This window comes from Gavia stellata, chromosome 34 (assembly GCF_030936135.1).
Source record: "Gavia stellata isolate bGavSte3 chromosome 34, bGavSte3.hap2, whole genome shotgun sequence".
In the NCBI taxonomy this organism is placed as follows: Eukaryota; Metazoa; Chordata; class Aves; order Gaviiformes; family Gaviidae; genus Gavia; species Gavia stellata.
This window is the reverse complement of record NC_082627.1, coordinates 3408365-3435528: the sequence shown is the minus strand read 5'-3', so window position 1 is coordinate 3435528 and position 27164 is coordinate 3408365. Positions and strand designations below refer to the sequence as shown.

At 56.1% G+C, this 27164-nt stretch overlaps 2 protein-coding genes and 1 non-coding gene across 3 annotated transcripts; 1 reads left to right on the top strand and 2 right to left on the bottom strand.

The window, feature by feature from the left end:
• Positions 1-7547: 7547 nt before the first annotated feature.
• On the bottom strand, positions 7548-8462 carry LOC132320281 (olfactory receptor 14A16). The gene has a single exon (XM_059832554.1). It carries the CDS (start codon positions 8454-8456, stop codon positions 7548-7550), a length of 909 nt encoding a protein of 302 aa, XP_059688537.1. The 5' UTR covers positions 8457-8462.
• Positions 8463-15066: 6604 nt separating this feature from the next.
• TRNAF-GAA (transfer RNA phenylalanine (anticodon GAA)) lies at positions 15067-15139 on the top strand. The gene has a single exon. It is a non-coding gene; the product is annotated as a tRNA-Phe (tRNA).
• Positions 15140-18649: 3510 nt separating this feature from the next.
• LOC132320280 (antigen WC1.1-like) lies at positions 18650-26853 on the bottom strand. Its single transcript, XM_059832553.1, has 12 exons — positions 26616-26853; positions 25943-26257; positions 24682-25008; positions 24282-24596; positions 23632-23946; positions 23220-23282; positions 22821-23135; positions 21923-22060; positions 21070-21165; positions 20562-20645; positions 20193-20345; positions 18650-18741 (listed from the first exon to the last, which is right to left on the bottom strand). The coding sequence occupies exons 1-12, from the start codon at positions 26851-26853 to the stop codon at positions 18650-18652; spliced, it is 2451 nt and encodes an 816-aa protein (XP_059688536.1).
• Between the last annotated feature and the right edge of the window lie 311 nt (positions 26854-27164).

The window sequence follows — 27164 nt, the reverse complement described above, 5'->3', positions numbered from 1 at the left end:
GAGGAGCATCATGAGGGCTTTGAAAGAAACCGGATAGGTTGTGGGGAACTCAGAGGCACTGGCAAATCTTCAGCTTTGTGTTTGAAGCAACAGCCAGTGAGGACAGAACGCCATCAGTAAAACTTGGGATATCATGGGGTCAGAGCAAGGTGGGAAGCAGCGGGTTGGCTAAAATCTGCAGGGAAACAGGCAGAGGCATAGGACAGTGTAGGACCATCTGTGGTGGGGATGGCCGAGAGGCTGGACTGTGGACAACAGAACTGAAGTCTTTGTCGTCCCTGTTATGGCAACTGTCTGTTCCACTGACAGCCATGAGAAGACACTGGTTCCATACAGCCCAGAGCCTCATTGCCTCCTCACCCTCACTCCACAGAGCCTAGGAAATGCCCTACTGCTGTCCTGCAATTAGCATCACACACCCCCATATCCCACTGCTCCCAGGAAGAGCCATTAGCGCCACATGGGGGAAGGGATCCCCCTCCTCAGGGGACGAGGGTCAGGGCTTGGCCATCGTGATTGCTGAAACATATTTAGGGCTTTCACAGCCACCTCCACATGGAGGTGGGCCACATAGTCATTCCCTTGATGGTCTCTTCAGTGACGGTCTTCAGTGGAGCCCACTAACAGTCTCATTAACTTGGACGTTTGCTGCTGACTTCTACTTCTTCAAAGGCTTGTCCAATCTCTCAGGATCCACAGTTCAGGAACTTGGCACCAGAGGGCTCATTAACATGCAAAACTCCCTAAGGAGCCAAGGCTCTGTGCATCATTTTCCTTCAGGTCTTCAATTCTTATATGGTTAATACGAGAGGTTTCAGGAGTGCAGTCAAAGTCAAAAGATGTCAATACCAAACAGTAAGAAAGGATTCAATTTTTCCCCTTTTCTTCATTTTTCTGCTTACACATTCTGTGAGATCAGAAATCCTCAATCCATATTGATTCTGTGAGATCAGAAATCCTCAATCCATATTGAATGTATACAAAAATCAGGACCCTTTATGTTGACAATCTGTGGCCATTCTTCAGCCCTACCCCCAGCCCCACCTTTTCTCTCATCAACCACCTGGCACTTAGAGCAGCCTCGTTCAAATCAGAGCTTTCTGCACTGAAGTCTGTAGCTGCATGTTTCAGCACGTGGGCACCAACTCCCACCTGCTTTACTTGGAGAATGACTGCACGCAGACACAGGGGGATGTGATACACTCATCGGCTGTATATATTAAGTCCATTTTACCTCCTCTGAAGTCCACTTCCCACAGTGGATAGCCTTGGACCAATAGAAAACATGACAAGGAAGTCATCAGGAGTAGCAAAGGCCCAGGGACTTCAGTATGTCCAGCTTGCCTTAGTATTCCCTTATCCGATCCTCTTCTACCAAGGCACATCTCCATGCTCCAGACTTGCCCCCTGCTCTCTGGCAGCTGGGATTCCTGAAGGCTTGTCTTGCTGGCAACTACTGGGACTTGTTAGGGACATGGGTTAGTGGTGGACTTAGCGGTTTTAGGTTAACGGTTGGACTTGATGATCTTAAAGGCCTTCTCCAACCTAAATGATTCTATGATGCTATAGCGAGGCAATGAAGGCATTCAGTGCCTCAGCCCTTCCCATGTCCAGTGTCACCATGTCCCCAGTCTCCTTGAACAATTGGTCCACATTTTCCCCAGTTTCCCTTTTGTTACCCATCTATTTAAAGAAGGTCGTCTTGTTTTCTTTGACATCTCTCACCAAATCCCATTCCATTTGGACTTTAGCTTTCCTACCTCTGTCCCTGCATGCTCAGACAACATCTCTGTGTTCCTCCCACATTACCTGTCCTTGTTCCCTCCCTTTGTATGCTTCTTTCTTGTGTTTGAGTTTGGCCAAGAGCTCCTTGTTCATCCACGCAGCCTCCTGGCATTTTTGCCTGACATCACGTTTCATGGCATGCACCCCTCTTGAGCTTGGAGGAGGTGATCCTTGAATATTAGCCAGCTTTCCTGGGCCCCCCCTTCCCTCCAGGGCCACATCTCATAGGGCTCTTCCAAGTGAATACTTGAAGAGGCCAAACTCTACTCTCCTTAAATCGTGGGTTCTGAGATTGCTTTTTACCTTCCTCCCTCCCCTCAGGATCCTGAACTCCACCATCTCGTGGTTACTACAGCCCCATCGCATGGTCACAAGGCCGCCTTTGACCTTCAGATCCCCAACAAACCCCTCCTTGTTGGTGAGGAGGAGGTCCAGCAAAGCACCTCTCCTCATTGGCTCCTCTGTCACTTGGGTGAGGCATTTATCATCAATACCTCCAGGACTGCTTATGCCCTGCTGTGTTGTCCTTCGAGCAGATATCGCGGTAATTGACGTCTCCCATGAGGACCATGCGAATGTGAGGCTGCTCCTACCTGTCCTTTGAGGACCTCACATACTTTTTCTTCCTGGTCGTGTGGCTTACAGCAGACCTCCACTATAATGCCACCCTGTCCTCTCTTTAATCCTCACCCTTAAGCTCTCCCTTGGCTCTCTATCCATCCCCAGACAGAGCTCCATGTACTCCAGCTGTTCTCTCATGTAAACGGCAACTCTCCGTCCTCGTCTTCCCATCTTCTCCTTCCTCAAGAGCCTCTCTCTCTGCATTGCAACACTCCAGATGTGGGAGCCATCCCACCATGTCTCCATGATCGCAACAAGGTTGTTGCCCTGCAGCTGCACACAGATCTCTAAACCCTCATGTTTGTGCCCTGTACTACATGTGTTAAAGTACAGATGCTTTAGAGAGGTAACCCAGCGTGTGGAGTTCTTGTAGAGGGTGTGAGAGATTTCTCCCTCATGGTGCTTTGTAGGCATTTTCTTGCTTACCTGAAAGTGCTGGAGGTGACCCTACTTGAGGCCATTTTGTTGATTTTGTGATCCCTTCCCATTACATCACTCCACGCCCTTTGCTCATTGATCCTGTCTGTCACTCCCTTAGAGGACTGCTCTTTACTCCTTCCCTCCCCGCTTCAGTTTCAAGTCCTCCTTATGAGGTCAGCCAGGCTGTTGGCAAGAATAGCTTTGCCCTGCTTAGTGAGGTGGATCCCATCTCTCCCAAGCAGGCGCTGGTCTGCAGACAAGGTCCCATGGTCGTAGAAGCCAAAACCATGTCCTCCAGAGCAGTTCCGCAGTTAATTATTAACTTGTCCTACTAGAGCTTTTCTGCTCACACCCCTTCCCCTCACCAACAGGATTGAGAAGAACACCATCTGGGCCCCCAGGCCCTTCACTACCACCCCCAGAGCTCTGTAGCCACTTCTGATCCTGTCCAGGTTTGCCCTGGCAGTGTCATTTGTGCCCACCTGGAATAAGAGCAGGGGGTAGTAGTCAGAACGCAAGACGAGCTTTGAACTTTCCATCACAACATCCTGGACCCTGATCCGCAGCAAGCAGCAAACCTCTCTGGATGGTTGGTAGGGCTGACAGATGGGTGCCTCTGTCCCCTGCATGAGGTAGTCACCCATTACTATCCAAAAACCCCTGTGGCACTACATCTAGTTGAGGCTTGACTACCTGCATTGTGGAGATCACACAGCCTTTCTGAGGGCCTCTTCCCAGTGCCTGATAGACTTCACAGTGCAGATTCTTTCCTCTTAAGTCTAGTCAGAATTTCCCATGTCCCAGCTTTTCCCCATGGCTTCTCATCCTTCACTGCGCACACCTGAGAAGAGTCTGACTCTTTCTCCTCTACATCATCCCAAAAGACAGCTGTAGACAGGGACGGTATCTCCCCTGGGACAGCCTTCCCTTCTCCAGGCTGAGCAGAAGACAGCATGCAGGGCTGTTCTTTAGCAGAGAGAACTAATGATGCTTCCTGAGAGGTTTTCAGTGGCTTGCTTGCCAGTAGTCTCCCAGGTACTGTAAGAATCGTAACAACCTAGTCAGCGTTTGGTGATAAAGAATGTGCAACACAATCAGAAATCAGCCATTTTTGCCATGCACTTGCATTCAAATATCCTGTGTGTTCACTCTCAGGGATCTGGTTCCTTGTGACTTATGGCACAATCCAGAGCCCAACAAAGACTGCCTTGTACAAAGCACTCTTCTGACAGCATTTAGCAAGAGAAGTCTGTCTCTGGGTATCAGTTAGTCCACTGGACTTCCTGTAGACTTTGTTATTGCAGTGAAAACACTGCCTGCCCAGGACTGGCAAGAGCTTCTCTTTGGCCCAGTGCTATCTGATGGTCTTCAGCAGACTCCCTCTTTCCAGCAGTTGGAGGTTGTTGGACTTCTGGGCCTAAAACTGTGTCTGTAACCACTGTGCTGATCTCCACCAGCTCCCACTCAAGCCTTGGGAGATAACTCGGGATGTGAAGTCAGGGGTGACCCACCCCATTCTAGGGGTCATTGTTCCAATGAGACAAAATCTGTCCTCACGTCAGTGTAGTGCCTGTCCTCTTTCTGCAGTCACTCTATGGGGAATGGAGGTGACCAGCTTTGATGTCCATGTTCATCCCCAGAGGAAGTTCCTCCCACGCTGGTCTCTACAGCATGAGGTGGGGCAGAGGGGCTTAGTTTTACCTTGAATTACCTCTTAGATGACCCTATCCCCCTGGGAAGGTGTTCTCTGCAGGGGTAGAAAGCATTTCCATTGCTATCAGTGAAAGTTGTGAGCCTTGGAGGTGTGGCTTAATGCAGTCAGGAGAGTTGATCTGCTCATAAGACTTCTGCTGCCATGTGCTCTCAGCTAAAAGGCAGTCATACTCGTGAGTTCCTCCCAAAAGAGAAACTGTAGTGTGCTAAAAAAGGAGGAGTGCGGTTTCCAAGTGCACATCTCCCAACTCCTCTGCCTTTCTTAGCCCAGCCATGGAGAAAGTGACCAAGAAGGAGTGATGCATAAATCCCCTGACTCAAAGGACAAAACCAAGATATCACAGATATCACAGATATCACAGCTATTGCAAAGGGAGAGCTGTTGTTTTCTGGAGGATAACTGACAGCCTGGAAGAACTCCCACAAGAAGACAGTAGCATTGTGTATGTGGACGTGGCATTGTGGGACGTGGCTTAATGGGCATGGTGGTGGGTTTTTTTTTGGTTGACGGTTGGACTTGAGGATCTTACAGGTCTTTTCCAACCTCAGTGATTCTGTGATTCTGTGATTGTGTGGTTTAAAGGAGACGTAGGCCTCATAGCCATATGCTGTAGGCTATAGACGTAGACCTCATGGACTGCATTGCCTGGAGCCCCACAGGTTAGAAGAGGGCTTGGGCACCTCCATGCAGACACTTCCATGGCAGGACCCACAGGGTTAAGTGTCTGAAAGGCAACTGAACGCCCCATGCCAGAGAGCCCGGGAGCTAGAACAAGAGCAGCAGACACAGGTGGGGAAAACAAGGAGCAACAGTGTCATCCTCCTGCCAAGGGAGAGACAGACGGGCACTCAGGAGGGCCTTCACCTTACCCAGCTCTGCACACCACCTTCCACAGCCACAGCACAGTCGCTTTCAGCCCCTTTGTCAGGCAGAAGGGAAGGGGCACAAGGTGGGAGAGGTGCAGGAGATACACTCCTCTGCTTGAGGTCCTGCTGGGGAGGAGGCAGCTCTGGGCTGTGCTTGACCCCAGTATCCCTTACTGGGCCTCATCCTGACCCCAACCTGTGGATCAACTTCCTGGCTTCACCTTGGACCTGCTCCCTCATCAGAACCTTGCCAGATGATCTGGACTCTGAACTGCCTCCAGCTGTGAGGCCCCTTGCCTGTCCTGCTCCCTTGTTGGGAGCTCAGGCTGGTGAGCCCCCTCCCTGCTCACCTGGGGATACCCCTGGGTTCCCAACTTCCTGTGCCTTCCAGAGCAGTTGTCCCTTGCTGCCCCCTGACAAACCTGAGCTCCCAGTCATGTCACCATGACCGGCATCTCCACTGCCCTCCCCCATGCTCTGGTTCACTCGATGGCCGCGTGATGCTGATGTACCTGATGGACTCTCACTTTGCTACAACTGACAGGGCCTTACAAGGAACAACCCACCGCTATCCCCTCTCCTGGACTTTTCCTTCACCCTGTCTCTATACTGCCCCACGTCGGGCGCCAAAAAGGACTGTCGTGGTTTAAGCCCAGCTGGCAACTAAGCACCACACAGCCGCTCACTCACTCCCCCCAGGTGGGGTGGGGGAGAGAACCAGAAGAGTAAAAGTGAGAAAACTCGTGGGCTGAGATAAAAACAGTTTAATAGGTAGAGCAAAAAACACCGCGCGGAGAAGCAAAGCAAAAGAAGGAATTCATTCACCACTTCCCGCCGGCAGGCAGGTGTTCAGCTATCTGCAGGGAAGCAGGGCTCTATCACGCGTAGTGGTTGCTCGGGAAGACAAACGCCATTACTCCGAATGTCCCCACCTTCCTTCTTCCTCCCCCAGCTTTATATACTGAGCATGATGTCATATAGTATGGAATATCCCTTTGGTCAGTTGGGGTCAGCTGTCCCGGCTGTGTCCCCTCCCAACTTCCCGTGCACCCCCAGCCCACTCACTGGTGGGGTAGGGTGAGAAGCAGAAAAGGCCTTGGTGCTGTGTGAGCCCTGCTCAGCAGTAACTAAAACATTCCTGCTTTATCAACATTGTTTCCAGCCCAAATCCAAAACACAGCCCCATACAATCCAAAACACAGCCCCATACTAGCTGCTATGAAGAAAGTTAACCCCATCCCAGCCAAAACCAGCACAACACAAAAGTCCTGGTGGCATTTGAGGTGCCGGGGCTGTCCAAGACATGTACAAGTGTCTGCAAGCCCTGACAGAGCAATTCGAAGTGACCCACAGCCTTCCTCTGCATCAGCACCAGAGATGAGTGGGACTCCACTGAGTGAGGGTGACATTAATCACTCTCCAGCCTCCCTTCCCCATGCTGCCGGGTCCACGCTGTCTCTTCTGGCATTGCACAGTCCTTGTTTCCCTGTGGACACACCAATTCAGCACTTCACCTTTGGTGACTCCACCTTGGCTGCTCTCTCCCTTTGTGGGGCTCCATTCACTGCCCACCTTGAGCACCCTCTGTCCCCGGAGAGCCTGGGGGATCTCCAGGCAGCTCCAGTTTCCCCTTGGGAACAATGGTGTCTGCCATGTCCAAAATGTGACAGCCTTGGGTGTGTCACTCAGTGACCAGTCATGGCCTCCACTGGCACAAGGCACTGACAGGGGAGTCCTAAATCCAATCCATGATCTCCAGAATGTCACAAGGGGACTGAGAGGCTTTTGCTCCTGCAGTCATGCAGAACCCTGAGCAACAGCCCTTTTTCCTGCCTACTCCTGACACCAGCATTGGAAAACCAATCCAGTGTTAACACACAGCACAGAAGAGATCCCATTTTATTACAGAGCAGTCGTGACAGGTTCAGACTCAACAAGCATTGGACACCTCTATAGAGGCTCCAGATAAGAGAGAGGGGGTTCATCCCTCTGTAGAAGTAAGAAGAATCCAAACACTACTGTGGGAACATTATAACAAAAAAATAATAATGATGATAATAATAAAGAGAAGAAAGAAAAAGGTCAGGACTGGTGTAGAATACCCCGGGAGTCATTTGTGGAGAGTTGGGATGCTTCTTCTGCTAAATAGGAGTCCATGGAATCAGTTTCCTCAGGGCATCCTTGAGCTCCTGGTTCCTCATGCTGTAGATGAGGGGGTTCACTGCTGGAGGCACCACCGAGTACAGAACTGCCAGCACCAGGTCCAGGGATGGGGAGGAGATGGAGTTGGGCTTCAGGTAGGCAACAATGGCAGTGCTGATAAACAGAGAGACCACGGCCAGGTGAGGGAGGCAGGTGGAAAAGGCTTTGTACCGTCCCTGCTCAGAGGGGATCCTCATAACGGCCCTGAAGATCTGCACATAGGAGAGAACAATGAAAACAAAACACCCCAAAAGTAGAAAAGAACTAAAAGCAATAAGCCCAACTTCCCTGAGGTAGGTGTCTGAGCAGGAAAGCCTGAGGATCTGGGGGACTTCACAGAAGAACTGGTCCAGGGCATTGCCTTGGCAGAGTGGTAGTGAAAATGTATTGGCTGTGTGCAGCAGAGCATTGAGAAACCCACTGCCCCAGGCAGCTGCTGCCATGTGGACACAAGCTCTGCTGCCCAGGAGGGTCCCGTAGTGCAGGGGTTTGCAGATGGCCACGTAGCGGTTATAGGACATGAAGGTGAGGAGGTACCATTCTGCTGACATCAAGAAGACAAACAGAAAGACCTGGGCAGCACATCCTGAGAAGGAAATGGTCCTCCTGTCCCACAGAGAATTGGCCATGGATTTGGGGAGAGTGGTGGAGATGGAGCCCAGGTCGAGAAAAGAGAGGTTGAGGAGGAAGAAGTACATGGGGGTGTGGAGGTGGTGGTCGCAGGCTATGGTGGTGATGATGAGGCCATTGCCCAGGAGGGCAGCCAGGTAGATGCCCAGGAAGAGCCAGAAGTGCAAGAGCTGCAGCTCCCGTGTGTCTGCCAATGCCAGGAGGAGGAACTTCGTCATTGAACTGCTGTTGCACATTTGCTTCCTCTGGACACAGGGGCCTGTCCAAGGAGGAAAAGGCAGTGACAAGTTACCAGAGACATCTCTGAGCAAAACGAAAGACATTTCTCATAGACCCTCCCACTGCCATACACCCACCCTTTTCCCTTCTTTGGGAGAAACCTTCATTCTGCCTCCTGACTTCAGCTTCATTTTCTGCGGCTATGTGTGCTGGAGCAGGGCCTCTGCCCATGGTCTCTTGAGGAGTCAGCCCAGCCCCACTGCAGTGGGGATATGGGACCATGGCAGGGGGGCGAGGTTTGATATTCACAGTATGTCAGATAAAATCACTCATAACGCAGAAGGGCTTGTCAGCATCTGCACTCCCAGCGTTAAAGAATGTGAGTGGCAGAAAGAAGTTGTAGGGCTTTGGGGATTTTCACCTGCTTCCCCCTTCATGGCCTGTGAGTGACCTCTGAAATCAGAAATCATGAGCATTTCTCCTGCACTCGGAGTGACCGGCTGTGAGATATGAGAGGCAAAGGGATTCACTGTGGCTTAGTGGTGGGAGCTGATTGGTCTGGTTCCCAACTACCCTGGGCTTCCAACTTTCTTAGATGGAGGGCGATCGCACTCTCATGATACTGATAAAAGCCACCAGATGATGCTGAGAGCAGAGGGGTCCACTGCAGACCACTAAATGCCTCACCCTTTCTCAAGGTCTCAGCACCCCACTTCTAGCCACAGACACACATGGCTCATGTCACCAACCCAACAGCATTTCCTCAGAAGCAGCATATCTGTGCTGCTCCCTTGGAGCTTTCAGACAACAGAAAGAGGCTGTGGGAAAGTTTTGCATGTTTGAGGGCAGCTCACAGCTTGGAAGGACACCCCAAGGAGATAGCCAATGTTCTAATTATTGTATCTATTTAAGGGAAAACCAGCTCATTCCACAGCCCCACAGGCTGCATTGCCCACAGCCCCACAAGTGAAAGCTGGGACACCTCATTTCCATGGACACACCTGCACAGGAGGACCCACAAGATCAGTGTGTGACTCTGCAGCTGGAACTCCCATCCCCACAGAGCCTGACAGCAAGAATGAAATAACAATAACACAGAGAATAGGAGAAATGTGGGGAAATACAGTGAGGGTCTGGCTGAGAGAGGCAGGGGGAGAGGCAGCCGGGCACTCAGGAAAGCGTTGCCCTTTCTCAACTGCTCAGACCACCTCCCAGACACCAACACTGCTGGGCAGATGTTCTCAGCCCCTGTGCTCTGTGGAGGGAACTGGGCACATGGCTGGAGAGCTGCACCTCGGCTCCGCTGGAGCTCTGGCTGCAGAGGAGGTGGTTCATGCCTTGGAGCCCATGGCCCTGAAGGCAGAGGCTGTGCTGGGTGGGAGAGGAGGCCAGGGGGCTTGCTCAGAGGAAGGGGTCTGCATTGAAGGGGATCATCAGGAGTTTTCTGAATTCTCCCTCCCACAACATTTCTGGTTTTAGTTTCTTTTCATTCCCTGATTGTATCCCTGTTGCCTGGAGATTTTCTTCCTCGGAGATGTTTCCCTGTGCCATGTCTTTTTCCTGTCAGCACTCACAGACCCCATTCCAACCTCTGTGCACTCACCTTGGTCCTACAGAAACCTGCCTGTTTGCAGGGCAGTGCCTGGGTGCATGTACCTGTTTGCAGCTGGAAAAGCGCAGGTCAGAGCAACCCTGATGGGTCCAGAAAAGGTGGTGCTGTCCACAGGCAGAGCAGTGGCTAAACGCACTTTAAGAGGCTCCTAGCAGACCTACTGATCCTGGTCCTGGTACACAGGCCCCTGGGGCACAAGGACCCTCCTCTGAAGGACAGCCCAGGGCAGCCCTGGCTGCACAAATGGCTTTGCACCCCTGCAGCCATCCCCGGGAAAAGGCAGCCATCACGCCCTGTCCTTCTGATGGTGCAGGGAATCCCTGCTCTGGAGCACGTCCTTCACCTCTACGGTAGAAATGTTGTGATAGTTGTACTTATAGATCTTGTAAGCTGTGCGTTGTGCCAGCATTTGGAGATCCCGTCAGGATACCCTTGTGCATTGCCCTGTGGACAGACAATTACCGTGTGAAGAGTCTGAAGATTTGTCGCACAACAAGCTCTCCTCCCTCCTCCTACTCCACACTGCCTTGAACTTCTCTCTGCCTCACTCCTCTCCCCTCGGTGCCTGCAGGCAGTGCCCTCAGCCCTGCTATGCTTTGCACAGGAGCTGCTCCTGGGCAGAGCTGTCTCTCTGCACTGCTGCCCGCTTGCCATGAGCTTCCTCCGTCCCAGGAGCCCAGCCCAGCTCAGCAGCAGAGGTCCAGACCAAGGCAGCACCTTCTCTGCCCACTCTGGACTCACTGGAGATGTCCCTGCAGCTCTGGGGCTGACAGCTCCTGAAAGGCAGCAGGGTCACCCCTGGGGAATGTGTTGCAACATCACCTCAAGTAATCACCAACAGTGGAGAGAGACTGATTCCAGCAGCATGGTTTCTCCTACCCGAGTGTGGTTCTCTATGACAGGTGTCAATGTTCCCCTCTGGACACCAACATTCTTGACCCATAACAAAAAGGAGTCACAGACAGGGACAGGGAGGGGTTGGTTTCCCTTGTGCAGGGCAGGGATTCATCTGAGGCGGTGCAGGCATCTCCGCCTGACCAGGAAGCCCTCACGTTGAAGCACAATTCGACTCCCCCCATGCACCCCACAGACCCAGAGGAGCTGGGAATCCTCCTGCTTCACTTCGGGTGTGCACAAAAGACTTGCCAGCGTGTGAGCCCCTGCTCTGAGCCCCTTGCCTTTATTCAGCAGGGACTCAGGTGCTCGCATACAGATACTCTGTGATGATCAAGGTGCCAGAGGTGGCCCAAGACATGTGCAAGTGTTTGCAAGCTCTGATGGAAAATCTCTGAGCATACCCAGGTCCTTCCTGAGCATCAGCTGAGGGCCACAGGGGGAAGGGGGATATCCTTGGCCACCCCCAATCACACCAGACATTCAGGGCACCTGAATGTGCCTTGTCAAGTGTCCCCCTGAGCTGATCAAACCAAGGAGTGCCCCAGGAGGAGACCCTGGTCTCTCTCTCTCCAATGTACTCACTGAAGCTCGAGTCACTCTAAAGCTAAGACACATCCACATCCCTGCATTGAAGACTTTTGTTTCAGGGCTCTCATTTTAATGCCATTAAAAGAAAAAAAGCCTTTAGTGCCATGCCAGGTGCCCGGATGCCAAACACAACTCCACTCAGTAGGCAAACACAGCAGCAAACCTCCAGGAGAGCCATGCCCTGCTAGAGCTGGTGTGGGGCAGAGACCCCAAGGCCTCTCAAAGGGGCCCAGGGACTGTGTGCCAAGACCTGAATGACAACACCACGGCATTGCTGCAAGCTCCCCACCATGGTGCCCTCCCCTGTACCTGTCTTCTCAGCCCTTGACTATTCTCCTCTCTCTGCACCTCTACTCACCTGCCTGATGCTAACAAGAGGGAAGCTGGTAATAATACTGTCATAGAATCATAGACTGATAGAAGCATAGAATGGTTTTGGTTGGAAAGGAACTTTTAAAGATCATCTAGTCCAACCCCCCTGCCATGGACAGGGACACCTTCTACTAGACCAGGTTCCTCAAATCTCCATCCAACCTGACCTTGAACACTCCCAGGGATGGGGCATCCGCAATTTCTCTGGGCAATATGTTCCAGTGTCTCACCACTCTCACCATAAAACATTTCTTCTTATGTCCAACCTAAATCTACCCTCTTTTACTTTAAGACCATTGCCCCTTGTCCTGTCACTACAGGCCCTGGAACAAAGTCTCTCTCCATCTTCTCATAAGCCTCCTTTATATATTGCATGGCTGCAATAAGGTCTCCTGTCGCAGATCCTCATTCAGAATCCTGCTGACTACACCAATTTGTCGTGGATGGGCAATTTAGACTGCTTAAAGAACCACTGCCAAAGGTATCGGCAAAAGTGGTTTTCTTGAAACGTAACGTGTTTGACGGCCAGGCTCACTCAATTGCTTACTGCACAAAGGATATAACAATGATTCAAAGCTACCAATACCAAATCTTAGTGCACTAAGGTTTTGTGCGATATCAGTCACTTACCAAAGATCTGAATTTGCTAAGAGGTCTCTCAACCTCGAGGAGTAACCGTGAGAGGTGTCCCAGCTCAAGGGGAGATCACTGCCATGCAGCCATGCTGCCTAGCAGGGAGAGCTCAAAGAAGGCTCACTTAGGCTGTCATATTCACGGGATAAAGTATACTTTGATTGTATATAACTTTGGTAGCGGAGAAGCTAGGCATGTACACTAGGAGGAGCGATCCCCTGTGCGTCCAGCGCTGCAATAAAGACGTGCCTGCTCACCCACATACATTGTGTAGATGAGTTTTTATATTACAGATTTGTAACAGTATGGTGCTGTGTCTGGGATTTGTGACCAAAACAGTGTTGACAACACACCGGTGTTGTAGCTATTGCTGAACCATGTTTGCACAGCATCAAGGCCTTCTCAGTTCTCTCTCTTCCCCCCCAGTAAGGAAATTGCATTTGTTGACGAGGGAAGAGCAGGGGACGTCATTCAGCAAGGCAACAATTTACACTGTGCATTGGTGTTGTGGAATTTGGATAATGAGGTGGGATTCCTGTGCACAAAGAGCAGTTAAGACTGCCCTTGCTATCTCTTGTGCAACCCGGGGGAGTGGAGACCTGCCTGGCTAACACAGGATGCAGATAAGGAGGGGGCCCCATGGAGGCAGGACAGCCCTGCTTATGGTCAGCAAAGACAGTAAAATAACAGGAATGTGAGGGGTCCTTTGTTTCTTTGAAAAGGCTTCATGTCCGATAACTGACTTTTGCCTCATTACTGGTGAAATGCATATTACACCTCACACCCCTGCATATGCTAATGAAGATTATAGAGGTCATGCTAAACTTATATGACTATAGCACTCGTTTCTCCACCCAAATCATGCTACACGTCACATACGGGGGGGGAAACTCATAGTTTTGGGGATAAAAGATGGAGAAAATGATTGTTAAGGTGGGAGAGAAGAACTTCAACGCCTGACGCACCAGTCGACGGGCTGTGTTCTCTTCCTCCACCCCAGGCAGGGACGCCTCTCTGGGTAAGCGCTGCGCCTCTCACCCTCTGGGTGAAAGTTATCCCCAGGTTCTTGTATTACTATCAAGTCTGCTAGCAATATTAACCTTAATTAGTAGCACTATTATAGTTAGTGAATTTATCAATGGCAATCTCGAATCTGTTTCTGTCGCTTTCAATAAAATAACTAATTTCGATTTTTGTGCATCTGCTCAGTGCAAGTCCTTTTGCTGGGGCTCTGGTAAATGGGTCAGTGAAAGTCCTGGGACTCTGACAGACAAATTTCGAAACTACATTCCTTTTAACGTGACAGTAAAAATTGGTGTCATGGGCAGGATTGCCATGGATAAACTACTACAAAAATACAAATGTGCGCCGTCCCATTGGGGACTAGAGTGGGCCCAGAAATTCTGGAAAAATGAAAATAAAATAATAGAGCGAATTCAACAGTGCAGGAGTGAACAGAAGGTTAAAGATTGTAAGGGTAAAGGAATTGTTTGTGCTATTTTAGGAGCTTGTTTATTACTTGTTTATTACTGCATTCCTTTTAACGCAACAGGTGTCCCAGTCCAAGTTGTGGTAGCAGGAGGGCTGCAGGGCTGGCATCTGTGAGAAGAGACCAGGGGCTGCCTCCGTGCCAGACAGAGCTGGTTCCAGCCATCTCCAAGGCAGACCCACCGTTGGCCAAAACTGAGCCCGTCAATGAAGCTGGTGGAACCTCTGTGAAAGTGTATTTAAGAAAGGACACAACAGCCAGAGTGGGAGAGGAGTGAGGGAAAAAAAGTGTGAGAACCAGCCCTGCAAACACCAAGGCTGGTGAAGAAGGAGGGAGAAGAGGTGCTCCAGGTGCCAGGGCAGATAGTCTCCTGCAGCCCCTGGAGAAGACCACAGTGGAGAAGGTAAGCCCTGCAGTCTGTGGAGAACCCAACACTGGAGATGTTGGCTATTTCCTGGAAGAATGGTGGCTTGAGGAGAGCCCATGCTGGAGCAGGTTTGTCTCAAAGGACTGTAGCGGTAAGAGGGACCCCATGGGAGAAGTGTCAGAAGGAAGGAGATGCAGAGAGGAACGGTTACGGACTGACTGCAACCCCCACTCCCCATCCCCCTGCACTGCTCAGGGAGGAGGAGGTAGAAGTGTTGGGAACGAAGGAGGTAAGTTGAGCCAGGGAGAAAAGGGTGGGAGGACACCTTCCATGGGGAAGGAGACAAGGTCTTCCACCAGCCCCACGCTTCTTCCACCCTCAGCCTTTACAACTGCACATGCCCCATCTGCCTACTTGCCTTTGCCACTGTCACGGTTGTGCAAGGCCCTCAGACATCTTGGCACACCCAGTGTAAGCTGGCCTCCACCAAACCTGGAGCCCACCTGGCCTTGGAGGCAGGGAGAGGCCAGGTTCCCTCTGCCCGCGGCTGGGCACAGCTTTTCCCTGGGAAGCCTCCTGAGGAGCGCTCCTCCTGTGTGTCAGCCTGTGGCCTGGCATGGGTGGCAGAGGGAGAAGGGCTGCTGGGGCAGGGCTGAAGTAGCTCAGCTGGGAGAGCGTTAGACTGAAGATCTAAAGGTCCCTGGTTCAACCCCGGGCTTCAGCAATGATTTTCTCCCTTAGATTTTGGCAGAGCCCATCTGCCTTCTTCCAGCCTGCCCCAGCCCTGCTTGCTCCTTCACCTCTTGCCAGAGTACAGTCCCTGCTCTGCAGCTGCAGATCTGCAGCTTAGAAGGAGCCTTCCTCCAGCAGCACAAGTCCCCAGCCTCCCCCTGGGCAGGACTCTCCAGTCAGTGCTCCGTTGGGGTGGTCTCCAGCTGTCCCTACTTCCTTGCTCCAAAGTGACCGGGATCTCTCCTCTGCGGGGTCTCTGCAAGGACCCTGTCTCTCTCCTCTTTGCCATTCTCGATGCTGCACTGACTGCTCCCCTCCTCACACACCTTCACCTGCTCCTCAGTTTGCAGACCAGAGGCCGCCATCCCCTGAGTCCCAGGGAGAGGCACTCCCTGGAGCTGAGGCCTGAAAGGCAGCATCCTCCCTCCAGGTGTCTGTCGCAGTGAGACCTCTGATGTGCCCAGGACAGTTGACAAAGCCGTGCTGAGGATCATCCACTGTAGTGCCTGGGCACCAGTGTTGTTTAGTCATGCGCTGTCCTAAGCAGAGTTTCTTGGCCCCCATTGCCCCCTGCCGCAATGATCGGTGAAATACATATGTGCTCCTCTCTGGGCATCAGCTGGGACATACACAGCACAGGGGGATCCCTCTGGGGCCCCACATGAACATCCCTCTGCATCAGTTCCTTCCTGCTGCAAGGGCACAAGTCGGGACAGAAATGCCAGCAGTGGCTGCCTGGAGTCCTGCACAGAAGGTCACCAACTGTCACAGTGTCTTCACAACAGCCCCAGCTCAAACACTGGATGTCACTTTACCTCTCCAAATTTACTTTCCTCTGCACATCCTGACATCGCACATGTGTCTGTGTTTTCCATCCCCTCAGCACCAGACCCAGGGCCCACAGCACAAGTGTCTCAGTTTTTCCCCCATTGCCTTATCCCAACCTGCTCACACACTAGAGTGCACTGTCTAGCCCAGATGCAGACCCTCAGAGCCATCAGTCCCTGCCCAGAGGAAGAAAGACCTGCTCATGAGCTCCAACAAGATGCTGGGGTCCCCTCTTGCAACCTCCTGCTGCTATGGAACCCTGCTTGACCATTAGGAACACAGTGATGATGGCAACACAGCACACCCCCCTCTGTCTCCAGTCTCAGCCTCTCCCAGGTCAGCCAGTCAGGCCAAGGAATGGCACATCCTGGACTATAGTCCCAAAGCAATGGGCATGTCCTAGACCCCTGCAGCTCTGATGTCTCAGCCAGTTCCCCAGGGATTCTCCTTCAGAGAAGTTTGGCTTTTGTCCTGACTGAGCACAAGTGAAGGAGGGAGAAGGAGAGACCATCCGTCCAAGCAAGGTTACTGTCTTGCCAGCTTTGAGCACGAGGTTGAAAATGCTTAGCCACAGGGAAGGTGTCTGCAGAGCTATCACTGCTCCAAAAGTCCTTCGAGGTTGTTCTTGAGCTTTGGGGCCATGTGTGCAAAGCAGAACAGACGAGTAGTCCATCCCCTTCACTCCACTCAACCACTCCAGAAGTTCACAGTGACTGTGCTCTGGTTTGGATTCCCCCAAACCCTCTCTGCCAGGCAGGGCCTCCGTGGGGAAAATTCTATGGCATTGGGCAAGACAATGGTCCCAGCTGTAGCACCGCGAGGACACCATCCCTGTGTGTGCTCAATCCATCGACCTCTCAGTTAACAGCTGAACATGCGCACCCACCCTGCCCCAGAGACCCCAGCCAGGGCTGTCCCAGGGCACGGCTTTGCCCTCAGGACAGTGCTCAGTGCTGCAGGAATGGGAAGGTCCCTGAGCCCAACCCAAACCCGCAGCCCCAGGGAGATGGAAGTTTGCCCTTCACCCCATCTCCAGGGGTGCTGGGGGGCAGAGGGGTGCAGGGGAGACCTGGTGCCTGCATGAGGGGGGTGTGAGATTTCTGCCCCCATGTCCCCCTTCCGCATGCCCTGGGGTGCCATCAGAGCGTGGGGGCACCTCATCCCAGGGAGGGTCTTTCCCTCACCCTGTTGTTCTGCTCCTGATGTGGAGTTGGGGACAGTTGTGACACAGAGGGTTGTTTCCGTGGGTGGCAGAGGGGGCTCAGGGTAGGCCAGAGGGTGGGAGCGGTGCCTGCAGCAAGAGCCGCCTTCTGCCCCATCACCCTGCAGAGACGGTGAAGGGGCCATGCTCGGCAGTGCATCCCCGTGCCAGGATCAGGCCCCAGTGCGGAGGCAGTCCGGACTTCCCCCATCTCAGGAGGGTTCAAATGCTGTTTTCTGCTGAGGGTCCCTGGGCACCCAGGGGACAAGAGGGCTGTGCTTGTCATAGATATGTCATGGGAGGAGAGTTTTTCGCCTGCTGGCAGCTGTCAAGGGGGTGTAGGTCAGTGGAAGAGCACCCGTTTCCCACGCAAGAGGTTCCGGGTTCCATCTTCAGGGGTGTTTTTGCTCTGACTCGCCAGGGTCAGCTGGGCAAGGGCTGGAGCTGGGGCTCTGCTCCTCTCCAGGTGCTGTGGGCCTGCCCTGCCCTCCCAGGGCCTGGTTATGGGGTAAGGAGGGCTGTGTGTGCTGCCTCTGCTGAGCCCCCTCCCAGAGGAGAGGCAGGCAGCTGTGCTGGACCTGAGTGCAGGTCACTGCCCTGCACCACAGACCCACCCACACACCAGCCGGGGTCCCTGCTTGGCAGCACAGCCCCTGTGGGAAGGTGAGGGGTGGCCCTCAGGGAGGGGATAGACATCAGCAGCACCCTGGGTGCTGGCAATCCTTCCTGGCTGCACTGAGAGATGGGATGTGAGGGTGCTGGTCCAGCCCAGGTGTCCTTCGGCACCAGGGCCACACTTCCCCCGTGGCTTTCCAGAGGGACGGGTGTGAGATTATCCTGTCTCCAGGTGGAGAACCCATACCACGTGGGAAGCAGCCGTCGGTGCCAGAGGGTAGGGGTGTCTGAGCTGAAGAGTGACATTCCTTACCCTGACCCTGTCTCCAGGTCCTTTTCCCTCTGCCATCACCCCCTGCTCGAGCAGAGCCTCGACTCAGGGAACCTGGAGCTCCCGAGGTCAGGCACAGCCCTGCAGAGGTGGGACTGGTGGGGCCAGTGCCCACCTCTTGTTCCTGGGGGGTTTGGTGTCACCATCCACCCCATGCTGGTGGGAACAGGGAGGCACAGGCCAGTGCACAGCCGTGCAGAGACCGGGAGGGCAAGGACATGGTGCCTTGGCTGCTCCCCTGGCAAAACCTGCAACCACAATGGGGTGGTGAGCCATGGTCTTTCACTGCAGGGGTGCCCAGGCCCAGGAACGGTGGGCCCAGATTCTGAGAAATAAGGTATAAAAGTGAAGCAAAGAAGAAGGAGGGTGGGGGTGGGGATATCTTCTGAACATGACGGTGGGTGCCAGTATGGGCACTGACCTGCGGACTCAAGCCACCCCAGGTGGGTACTGTGGAGAAGAGCCCAGCGCCTGTCCTGTGCCACCTCCCTGCTGTCATTGCCCTCTGCAGTTATAAGGTTTCTCCCTTACTCTGGAACCTGGCAGAGGTTTGCCTCCTCCTCCTCCTCCTCGGGGAGATGAGCCACCGGCCCTGGGTGTGTGTGAGGTGGCAGCACATCTGAGCAGAAAGAGCCCATTCCATGACATTTTGGGGCCTGAACGGTCTGGCCCTGCAGGCTGGGTCCATTCCCTAGAGCAATGCAGGATCATCACTGTGCCCCAGACCTGTGCTTGCTCCTGCAACCCCCAAGCACCCACCCAATGTCTGTGGTGGTGAGACCTCAACCCTCTGCACTGCTGCCCCACGCTGGGCACAGCACGGCTGTGGAAAGCCCACGGGAGAGCAGCGTTACCAGGTGAGACCCCCAAGTGGTGGATGACATACATGGGGACTGCAAACACAGCCTCCATCCCCTGGGAAACTCCCACTGGGGCAGGCTCCAGCCCTGCATCTCCACAGGGAGAGATGCGCCCAGGGCTGGGGATGCAGGGGCTGGCTCTGGGGCCAGGGGTTGCCAGCAGGAAAACTCTAGGGACCACTGTGGGAGGTGATGCATGGGCTGTGATCCCCCCTGGGGCTGGCTCGGGTGTTCAAGGCACCACAGCCACCTTAGGACTCCCTTCTGTGGGGCTACAGCTCACCCCAACACAGCAGCTCTGTCATGACCTCTGGTCTGTGGCACGAGTGTGGCCCAGGCGGGGCCAGGGGAAAGAGCAACTGGGGAACCCCGGGGTGAGGAGGTGGGTGCTCCCCCTGGGATGCATCACGGGACCTTGCAGAGAGCTGTGGCTGACAGGTTGGAAATGTCTTTATCAGCAGGAATATGTCCCAGGGACCATGAGCTCTTGCAGCCCCACAGCCTGACCCTGAGCCCACTGTCCCCAAGACGTGCCCCTTCCCCACTGCCATGTCTTTGTGCTCTGCTCCCCCCAGTCAGCCTCAGGGAGACACCCCGACACCTGGGCAGGCAAACGCCAGCTCTGGCTCTAACCCCAAAGCCTTTTAATAAGAACATATAAAAGAATAAGAATCATGTAAAAGCAGGGGAATAAAAATGGAGGACATGCCCGGCTGTTTCTGCTGCCCGTGGAAAAGGGAGACAGTTCCCTGGTGCTCACGGCTCTCCCAGCTGCACAGACCTCTCCTCCCTCCCGGCTGCACCCAGCTGCACGGCAGGGACGGGCTCTCCTGGCCCGCGGCTCAGGGACTGCTGTGCACTGAGCTCTGCTGTCACAGCCTTTGTGTCCTCAGGGGGATGTGCCAGAGACACCTCTTCAGCATCGTCATAGCCCGTGCTCTCTGGGGACAGGCACCAGGCATCTCCCTCAGCTCCAGGGGCCCCAGCACTTCTCTGGGAGGTGTGCCCCTCCTCATCAGTACATCACCTTCCTCCCTTCTCCTCAGCAGTCCTGAGAGTTTCAGTTCCCTCTCCCACCCATGGTCCCCCCAAGGAAAACTCCCAGGCCAGGTTCCCCTGTCCCAGGAGGTTGGGCTCTCAGTATGACAGCGATTCATCCAGCACCAGGGATGGCACCCCAGGAACCAGCAGCGCTATCTTTCCCTCTCACCTCCACGTGCATCCCTGGGCCCTGCTCCCTCCTCTGGTGCCCTGGGCATTTCCCAGCCCTCCTGTCCAGGGGCAGGATCCTCCCCAGGGTCAGAAGCCTCCCTGGCATCATCATAGCCATCCACTGGGTCACCTCCGGCCAGGACAGGGATGTCTGAAAGGACAGGGGAGCTGGTGACAGTAAGAAGATACGTCCTGCAGAGCAGAGGACGGGAGGATGCACAGGGACATGGGGCTCAGGCACTGCTGTTGGCAGCACCACAGAAGACTCCCCATGTCCTCCCCAACTCTGACGGTGACACTCAGTGACACTGCTGTCCCCCACACGTCTGCAGGGAGGAGAGATCCACCCCTTCTGGCCCCCTGTTACCTGGTGCTGACCCTGGACCATCCTCCTCCTTGCTGTCCCCGGGGTAGGGCTGCAGCTTGGTCAGGGACCCCTCTGAATAGGAGCCTGGCGAGATGTGCAGCGGGTGTGATGGGAGTGCGCTCTGCTGACCCAGCTCATGGTCAGTGCTGCTGGGGACGGGGGACCCACAGAGCCAGGGCTGAGTGGGGAGGAGGGCTCAGGACTCACCCTGCTCCCCTGGGACAAACCCTGTCTCAAAGGGGCTCCCAGACATGCCCTGGGACAGCCCCTTCCCTCAGCCCTCAGGATGCAGGGGCAGGCAGTGAGGGGCTGTCCCCAGCTGGGACGGGCAGAGCTGGTGGGGAGGAAGCTTCTGGCCTGGGCCAAGGACCTGGCTGCTCTCCCCACAGCCCCCACAGCCCCAGCACTGCAGTGACTGTGGGTCAGGGGGCTGCAGGGGGTCATCCCTGGGTGAGGAAGTGGGGAAAGAGCCCTGCACATGTGCCCTCCAGGAGGGACACACACCCACCTGAGCGGCTGAACCTTGCCTGCTTCTCCAAAGCTGGGCTGTAACCAATCTCCTCATAGACGGCCTCAGGGAAGGGCTCCCAAGCTCTCTCGGAGCCTGCGGACAGAGGCAGGGCTGGCCCAGGGACAGGCAGAGAGGGGATGGGATCCCGCTCTGCTCCCCCAGCCCTGTTCCCCTGGGCCACCCCAGGGCTGTCACCACAGCATATCCCCGCTGCACTGTCCAGTCCCCACTGCCACTTCTTCAGTGAGGGCAATGTCCCCATGGAGATGGTCTGGGGCAGCGACACCCTCCCACCATCCCCTCAGAGATAGCTCTTGTGCCCCTCTGGCCTCTGGGTCAGGTCCGTGGTGCTGAGCTTGGAGCAGCTCCACCTTTCCTCTCCCCCTGGACCTGCCTCCTCTCTGCCCCATGGAACCATAGCACGGCCCATACCCTGACGAGAAGAGGTCAGGGTTGGATGGAGGAACAGCCCAGGGGCCTGAAACCACGGGGATGGACCCTGCTGCCCCACGTTCCTCCTGGCATCTCCCCTGACACAGAGCCCCCTCCAGAGCTGTCCAGAGCACTTCTGGTGGCATGTCCTCCTCTGTTTCTCCTCTGTTCCCATCTCCCCCAGCCCAGCTCTGCCATTTCTCTCTTCATCCCATCCCTGGCTCCTCCCGCGTCTGCACTCTCTCTACGATGCCTTGCTGCCGACGGCCCATGGCCAGCCCATCAATGGGACATTGGGACAGCAGGCAGCACACTCTCTCCTCCCCGCAGCTTTACCTGTACCACTCACTGACACCCCACAGCACCCCTGGCCCTGCCAGGAGGCATCTTCCCCTGGGACCGTGGGGAAAGGACCCACCTCTGCGCCCAGCCCTGGCGCTTCGCACTTGCCCTGCCAGGAGGGCCAGGAGCAGGCAGAGAAGGGCTCCCAGGATGATGCAGATGATGACGGGCAATGAGACACTCCTGCTGCCGGTCGGACGGCCCCGCGTGGGATCTGCGTGGGCAGGAACACAGAAGGGGCAGCACCAGGCTCGGGAGAGGTGGGGGGCCAGGGCACCCCAGTACTGACCCCCATTACAGCGGGGGTAGGGAACCCCAGGGGTGAGTGATGGCAAAGCTCCCACCCTGATGGGAAAATGAGAGCCCTCCCCAACCCCCTCCACTGCTACCCAGTGCCTCCTCTCGGGAGCTTCACACCCCAGCAAGGATCCCCTTCCCTCTGGCTCTGGGTCACAGCCTGAGCCCGAGAAGTCGCAACGCTGGTGAGGAGGACAGGTTACCTGCTCGGGGGGTTGGTGCTGCCATCCTGGGTGCAGCTGCAGAGGAGGAGAAAGAGCTGGGCTGAGAGGATGTGTGTGAGGGTACCAGGGACCCTCCTCTCTCACATGCCATGTGTGTGCGTGTGCACGCGTGCATACGCGTGCAGACATCCCTGACATATCCCTCACAAATTGCCTCTCCTGCCGGGCTGCTCAGGGTGGCTGGGACAGAGCCCAGGGCCCTGCTCTGGGCTGTGGGCAGGATGGCACAACCAGCCTGGGAGATGTCCCGGGGGGCTGCAGAGCCCTGTGGGCAGACGCTGGAGGACATCCAGCCCCACAGAAGCTGCTGCCCACTTGGGAACAGGCTGCCATAATCTGCAGGGATGGCCTTGCTCTCAGGATCTCTGGGGCCATGATGGGACCCAGCAGCGTAAACACCTGCCCCGGCTCCTTGCCAATAACCCTGTGAGGGGTCTCAGCCCCTCCGCTCACCTGAGCAGTTCACAGCAGCATCCTCCTTATGCCGGCAGGCACCGCTGTCCCCAGGCCGAGCCCAGCAGTCCTGCAGAGACGGCTCTGTCCCCCGGCACTCCACCTGCTCCAGCCAGATGGGGCCTGTCCCCTCCCCAAATGCAGCCTCATTCAGAGCAGACACTGCAGGGCCACAGCCCAGCTGCCTGCATGCCACCTCGGCATCCCGCATGTCCCAGGAGTCGTCGCACACCGTCCCCCAGGAGCCGCGGTGCCAGATCTCCACTCTGCCTGAGCAGCTGTTCTCGCCTCCCACGGCACGAATCTTCTCCCTGTCTGGAGAAGGGAGAGAGCTCCCAGGGCAGCGGGACAGCAGGCAGAGCCCTGCCAGGTGAGAGGGGCATGCAGAGGAGCAGCTACCTGTGCAGCTTGTGGAGTTAGGGCACAGGGTCCCTAGGGCCGGGGGTGTTTCTGGCCGTCTCCCTGCAGAAGGAAATGCTGGGCTGAAGGGGGTGCTGCAGGGGGTTATGCAGCAGAGAGTGGGGCTGAGCTCTGCTCGTGCCTCCCCGTGCCACCTCACTCACGGCAGCAGCTGAACCCTGGTCATTCAGGGGACACGCAGGGCAATGTGGGGCACCCTGACAGCTCAGCCCCAAAGGGAACCTGGGGAATGTGAGTGGCTCTGAGAGCTGAAGTCCCATTTGTGTCCCCAGAAGCAGCAGGGTCTGGCACGCAAAGCAAAAGCCCCTGTGGGCCTTGTCCCTACGCTTGACTGTGCCTAGCAGGGAACTGGAGCTGAGGTGGTGCTGGTGCCCAGGTAGCTCAGAATTACCATTGCAGGTGATGTGGGTCTCATCTCGCAGGTCATCGCACGACTGCGGGTGCCAGGGAGCGGAGGGACATTGCCAGAAGGAGCTGTTTCTCTCCCCACACTCCACACGATCCAACCAGGTGGGACCAGAGAAGTTGTGGTAGAGCGGGGGTGTAGCCAGGTACCCTCCATCCCCGCAGCCCAACTCTTTGCATGCCAGCGACCAAGTTTCGGGAGTCATTGAGTTGGAGCAAACGCTCCCCCACGTCCCGTTGTAGAAAACCTGCAGGCGCCCGGAGCAGCTGCTGCTGTTCTCCAGCCTCAGGGCCACAAACTCTGGAAGAAAGGCACAGAGGGGGAAGGGGCTGGTGTGGGGCTGTGGGCGTAGAGAAGCCTTTTCACCCCCCAGGCCCTTAGCCAGGCAGGGGCACAGCTAACAACTGCCCCTTGCAAGCATGGACAGAAATCCTTGCCCTCCCCGTTAACTGCTGGGGATGGCTGAGCTCCCCAGAGACCCGCAGTGGGACCGAGGGCGTCTGTGCATGGGTGTCCCCAGGACGGACTCAGACAGCAGCTCAGGGACAGCCAGGGACAGCCTTAGCGGTTCCCGGCTCTCCCCACGTCCCGGCCTCCCCAGGCACCTGCCTCATGCCCCTGCTCCCAGCACAGACCTGAGCAGACGACTCCTGCGTCCTCTTTGTGCCCGCAGTCGTGCTGCCCCCAGGACCCTGCCGGGCAGTCCCAGAGGGCAGCTTCGGCCCCGGAGCAGTTCACACCATCCAGCCAGATCTGACCAGAGCCTTCCCCGAACTTAGCAGAGCCAACTGCCTCCACCGCCCCTCCGCAGCCCAGCTGGTGGCAAACGACTGCGGCATCAGACAGGTCCCAGCCATCATCGCAGATGGTCCCCCAGCTGCCCTGGTAGTAGATCTCCACTCTTCCCGCACAGCGCCCAGTCGCATTCACCAGCCGGACCTGCCGGCTCCCTGCAGCGGGAAGAAACCCCATCTGCCATCAGGGGCTGGTGCCCACCCAGCTCAGAGCCTGGGGGGCCCGTGCAGTGCCACTCACCCCAGCAAACGACCCCCACGTCCTCTGCAATCCCTGCTCCTGGTGCACTTGCAGGCAGGGAGGTGTTGCAGAGGGTCAGGTTGGCCTCGTGCCCTGCGCACCGGACCCCTCGCAGCCCCACGGGACCCGTCCCTCTCTCAGCCTTCGGGGGATTGTAGGCTGTCTCTGCCTCTCCGCACTGCAGTTGCCGGCACACCACGCTGGCCTCCTGCACGTCCCACTGGTCATCCAGGACTCTGCCCCACGTCCCGTGCTGGAAGATCTCCACTCGTCCGTCGCACCGGCTCCCTCCACCCACCAGCCGCAGGGACATGGAGCCGGCTGAGCCTGCGGAGAGCAGCCAGGCCCCAGCCCTTGGCGGCACCAGAGAGCCCACAAATCTGCAGCACCTCTCCAGGCTCTGGAACCCTCACAACACCCTGGAGCTCACCCGCCTGCCCCCAGCCCTCTGCAGGGAGCTTCAGGAGCACGTTTCCACAGGATTTGTTTCCCAGTCCCTGAGCCTTCCGGAGCAAGACACTCTCTTTGCTCTTGGTGGGGCAGAGCCACCCAACAGGTCCCTGCTGCGCCAGATGGAGCAGCTGCCACAGGAAGGAGCAGCAGCCGGTGCAGTTACCCGGGGACAGGCAGCGCTGGGACAAGCCTTGCCCAACCTCAGCGCTGGCACTGGCACCACTGAGACACCAGGCAGAGCCCACACGTCTCTGCCCCTCTGCACCCCTGGGGATCGGGGACTGGGATCCTCTGTCCCTGGCAGGGAGCAGAGCGAGGGGGGTCAGTCTGGGACTTGTGCTGACCAGAAGCAAGGGCAAAGCCCAGCCCTGCTCTGCGACCTACACCCCAGGTGTGCTACTGCTACTGGGGGCACCTGGACAACCCCTGTGGGTGGGGAATTGGGCTCTGTGGGGCTCTCTGTGGGGCTGGGTCAGGGCTGTCTGCAGCCGGAGAGATGGAGCAAAGCCCTGCAGCCCTGTTCTTGGCCTGTCCTGCAGCAGGAGCAGAGGAGCCTGGGCCTGGCGGTGGCCCCAGGGCCTGAGCCGCCGCCTCGGGGGGCAAAGATGCCTGTCTCTGTTCCGTCCTCAGCTCTCCCACAGCAGAGCAGTCATTCTAGCAGGCAAAGCTCTCCACATTGCTCCTGGTGAAACCAGGTATTCTCCAGGGAGAAATTCACCCTGGTGCTGCCATGGGGTCCCCTGCTTTGCATGGCCATGCCACACCCGAGGCGCAAATGGAGTTACTGCAGTGTTTTCCCAGCACTCACCTGAGCAAATGACAGCAGCATCGTTCTCGTGGGAGCATCGCGAGGCCCCCAGGGCAGTCACTGGGCACTGTCCCAGGTGGGCTTCAGTCCCATCACAGTGGAATGAGTCTGTCCAGACAGGGCCGGTGCCTCTCCCAAAATGCCCTCCTCCAGGAAGAGACTCAGCAAATCCACAGTCGAGGTGACGACAGAGAACGTGGGCGTCCAAGAGATCCCAGCGGGAGGCACAGAGGGTGCCCCAGGTCCCCAGCACCTGGACCTCCACCCTCCCCTCACACGCCGTGCTGCCGTTCACCAGCCTGAACCCTGTGTACTCTGGGAAACACAGAAAGATGAGAAAGGGTGCATTGGTGCTCTGGCACCCTCCGTAGCTGGAGGAGAGGCCAGAGGCACAGCCTTCCTTTCTGCTCCTTCTGCACTCTTTTAGGGCTGCACACAACCACATCACCCCTTCTGTCACCACACCCCGCACAGCACAGCCCCTGTCCTGCTCCCCCATCCCCAGCTCCCACGCAGGGTTCAACACCCCACCCTGAGTCCTTACGTGTGCAGGTGACACCGTCATCGTTTGCGTGGGTGCAGGGCTGGTCCCTGGGGGACCCCCTGGGGCAGGAGGCGAGAAGGGGTTCATGCCCCGCACACTGCAGCTCTCTGTCCCAGATGGGACCCACACCTTCTCCAAAGTGAGCTGACCCGGGCACGGACAGGGCTGCGCCGCACTTCAGCTCCCTGCAGACCACGTTGGCGGCTTTGGGACCAAAGTCTGAGTCACAGACAGTTTTCCACTGGTTCCCATCACGGATCTCCACACGTCCTGAGCAGGGACTATCCCCTCCGACCAGCTGGAAAAATCCTAAAGAAACCAAACTCCTGTGCGTTCCTAGATCTCCCTGGCAGTTACATGCCCACATCCCACCTCATGTCCAAGGTGGCTGCAGGCAAAGAGCCCCACAACGACCCCAGCAGCTCCCAGTGGGTGCAGATGGCACAAACACAGCAGGGACACCCTGCTGCTCCTCAGACATCAGCACAGCACTTGGGGGTTTGCTTCTCTCCCAAATCCCCAGCCGCAGGAACTGCTCAGACAAACTGCTGCTGCCCTGGAGACCCTGGGCGGCCCAGGACTGGCCCCAGGCACTGCAGCACCCGGAGCACTTGAGCCCAAGGAGAGGGGCCCTGGAGCTGTTGGCTGCTGCAGCCTGCTCTGCCGGCCGAGCTCAGG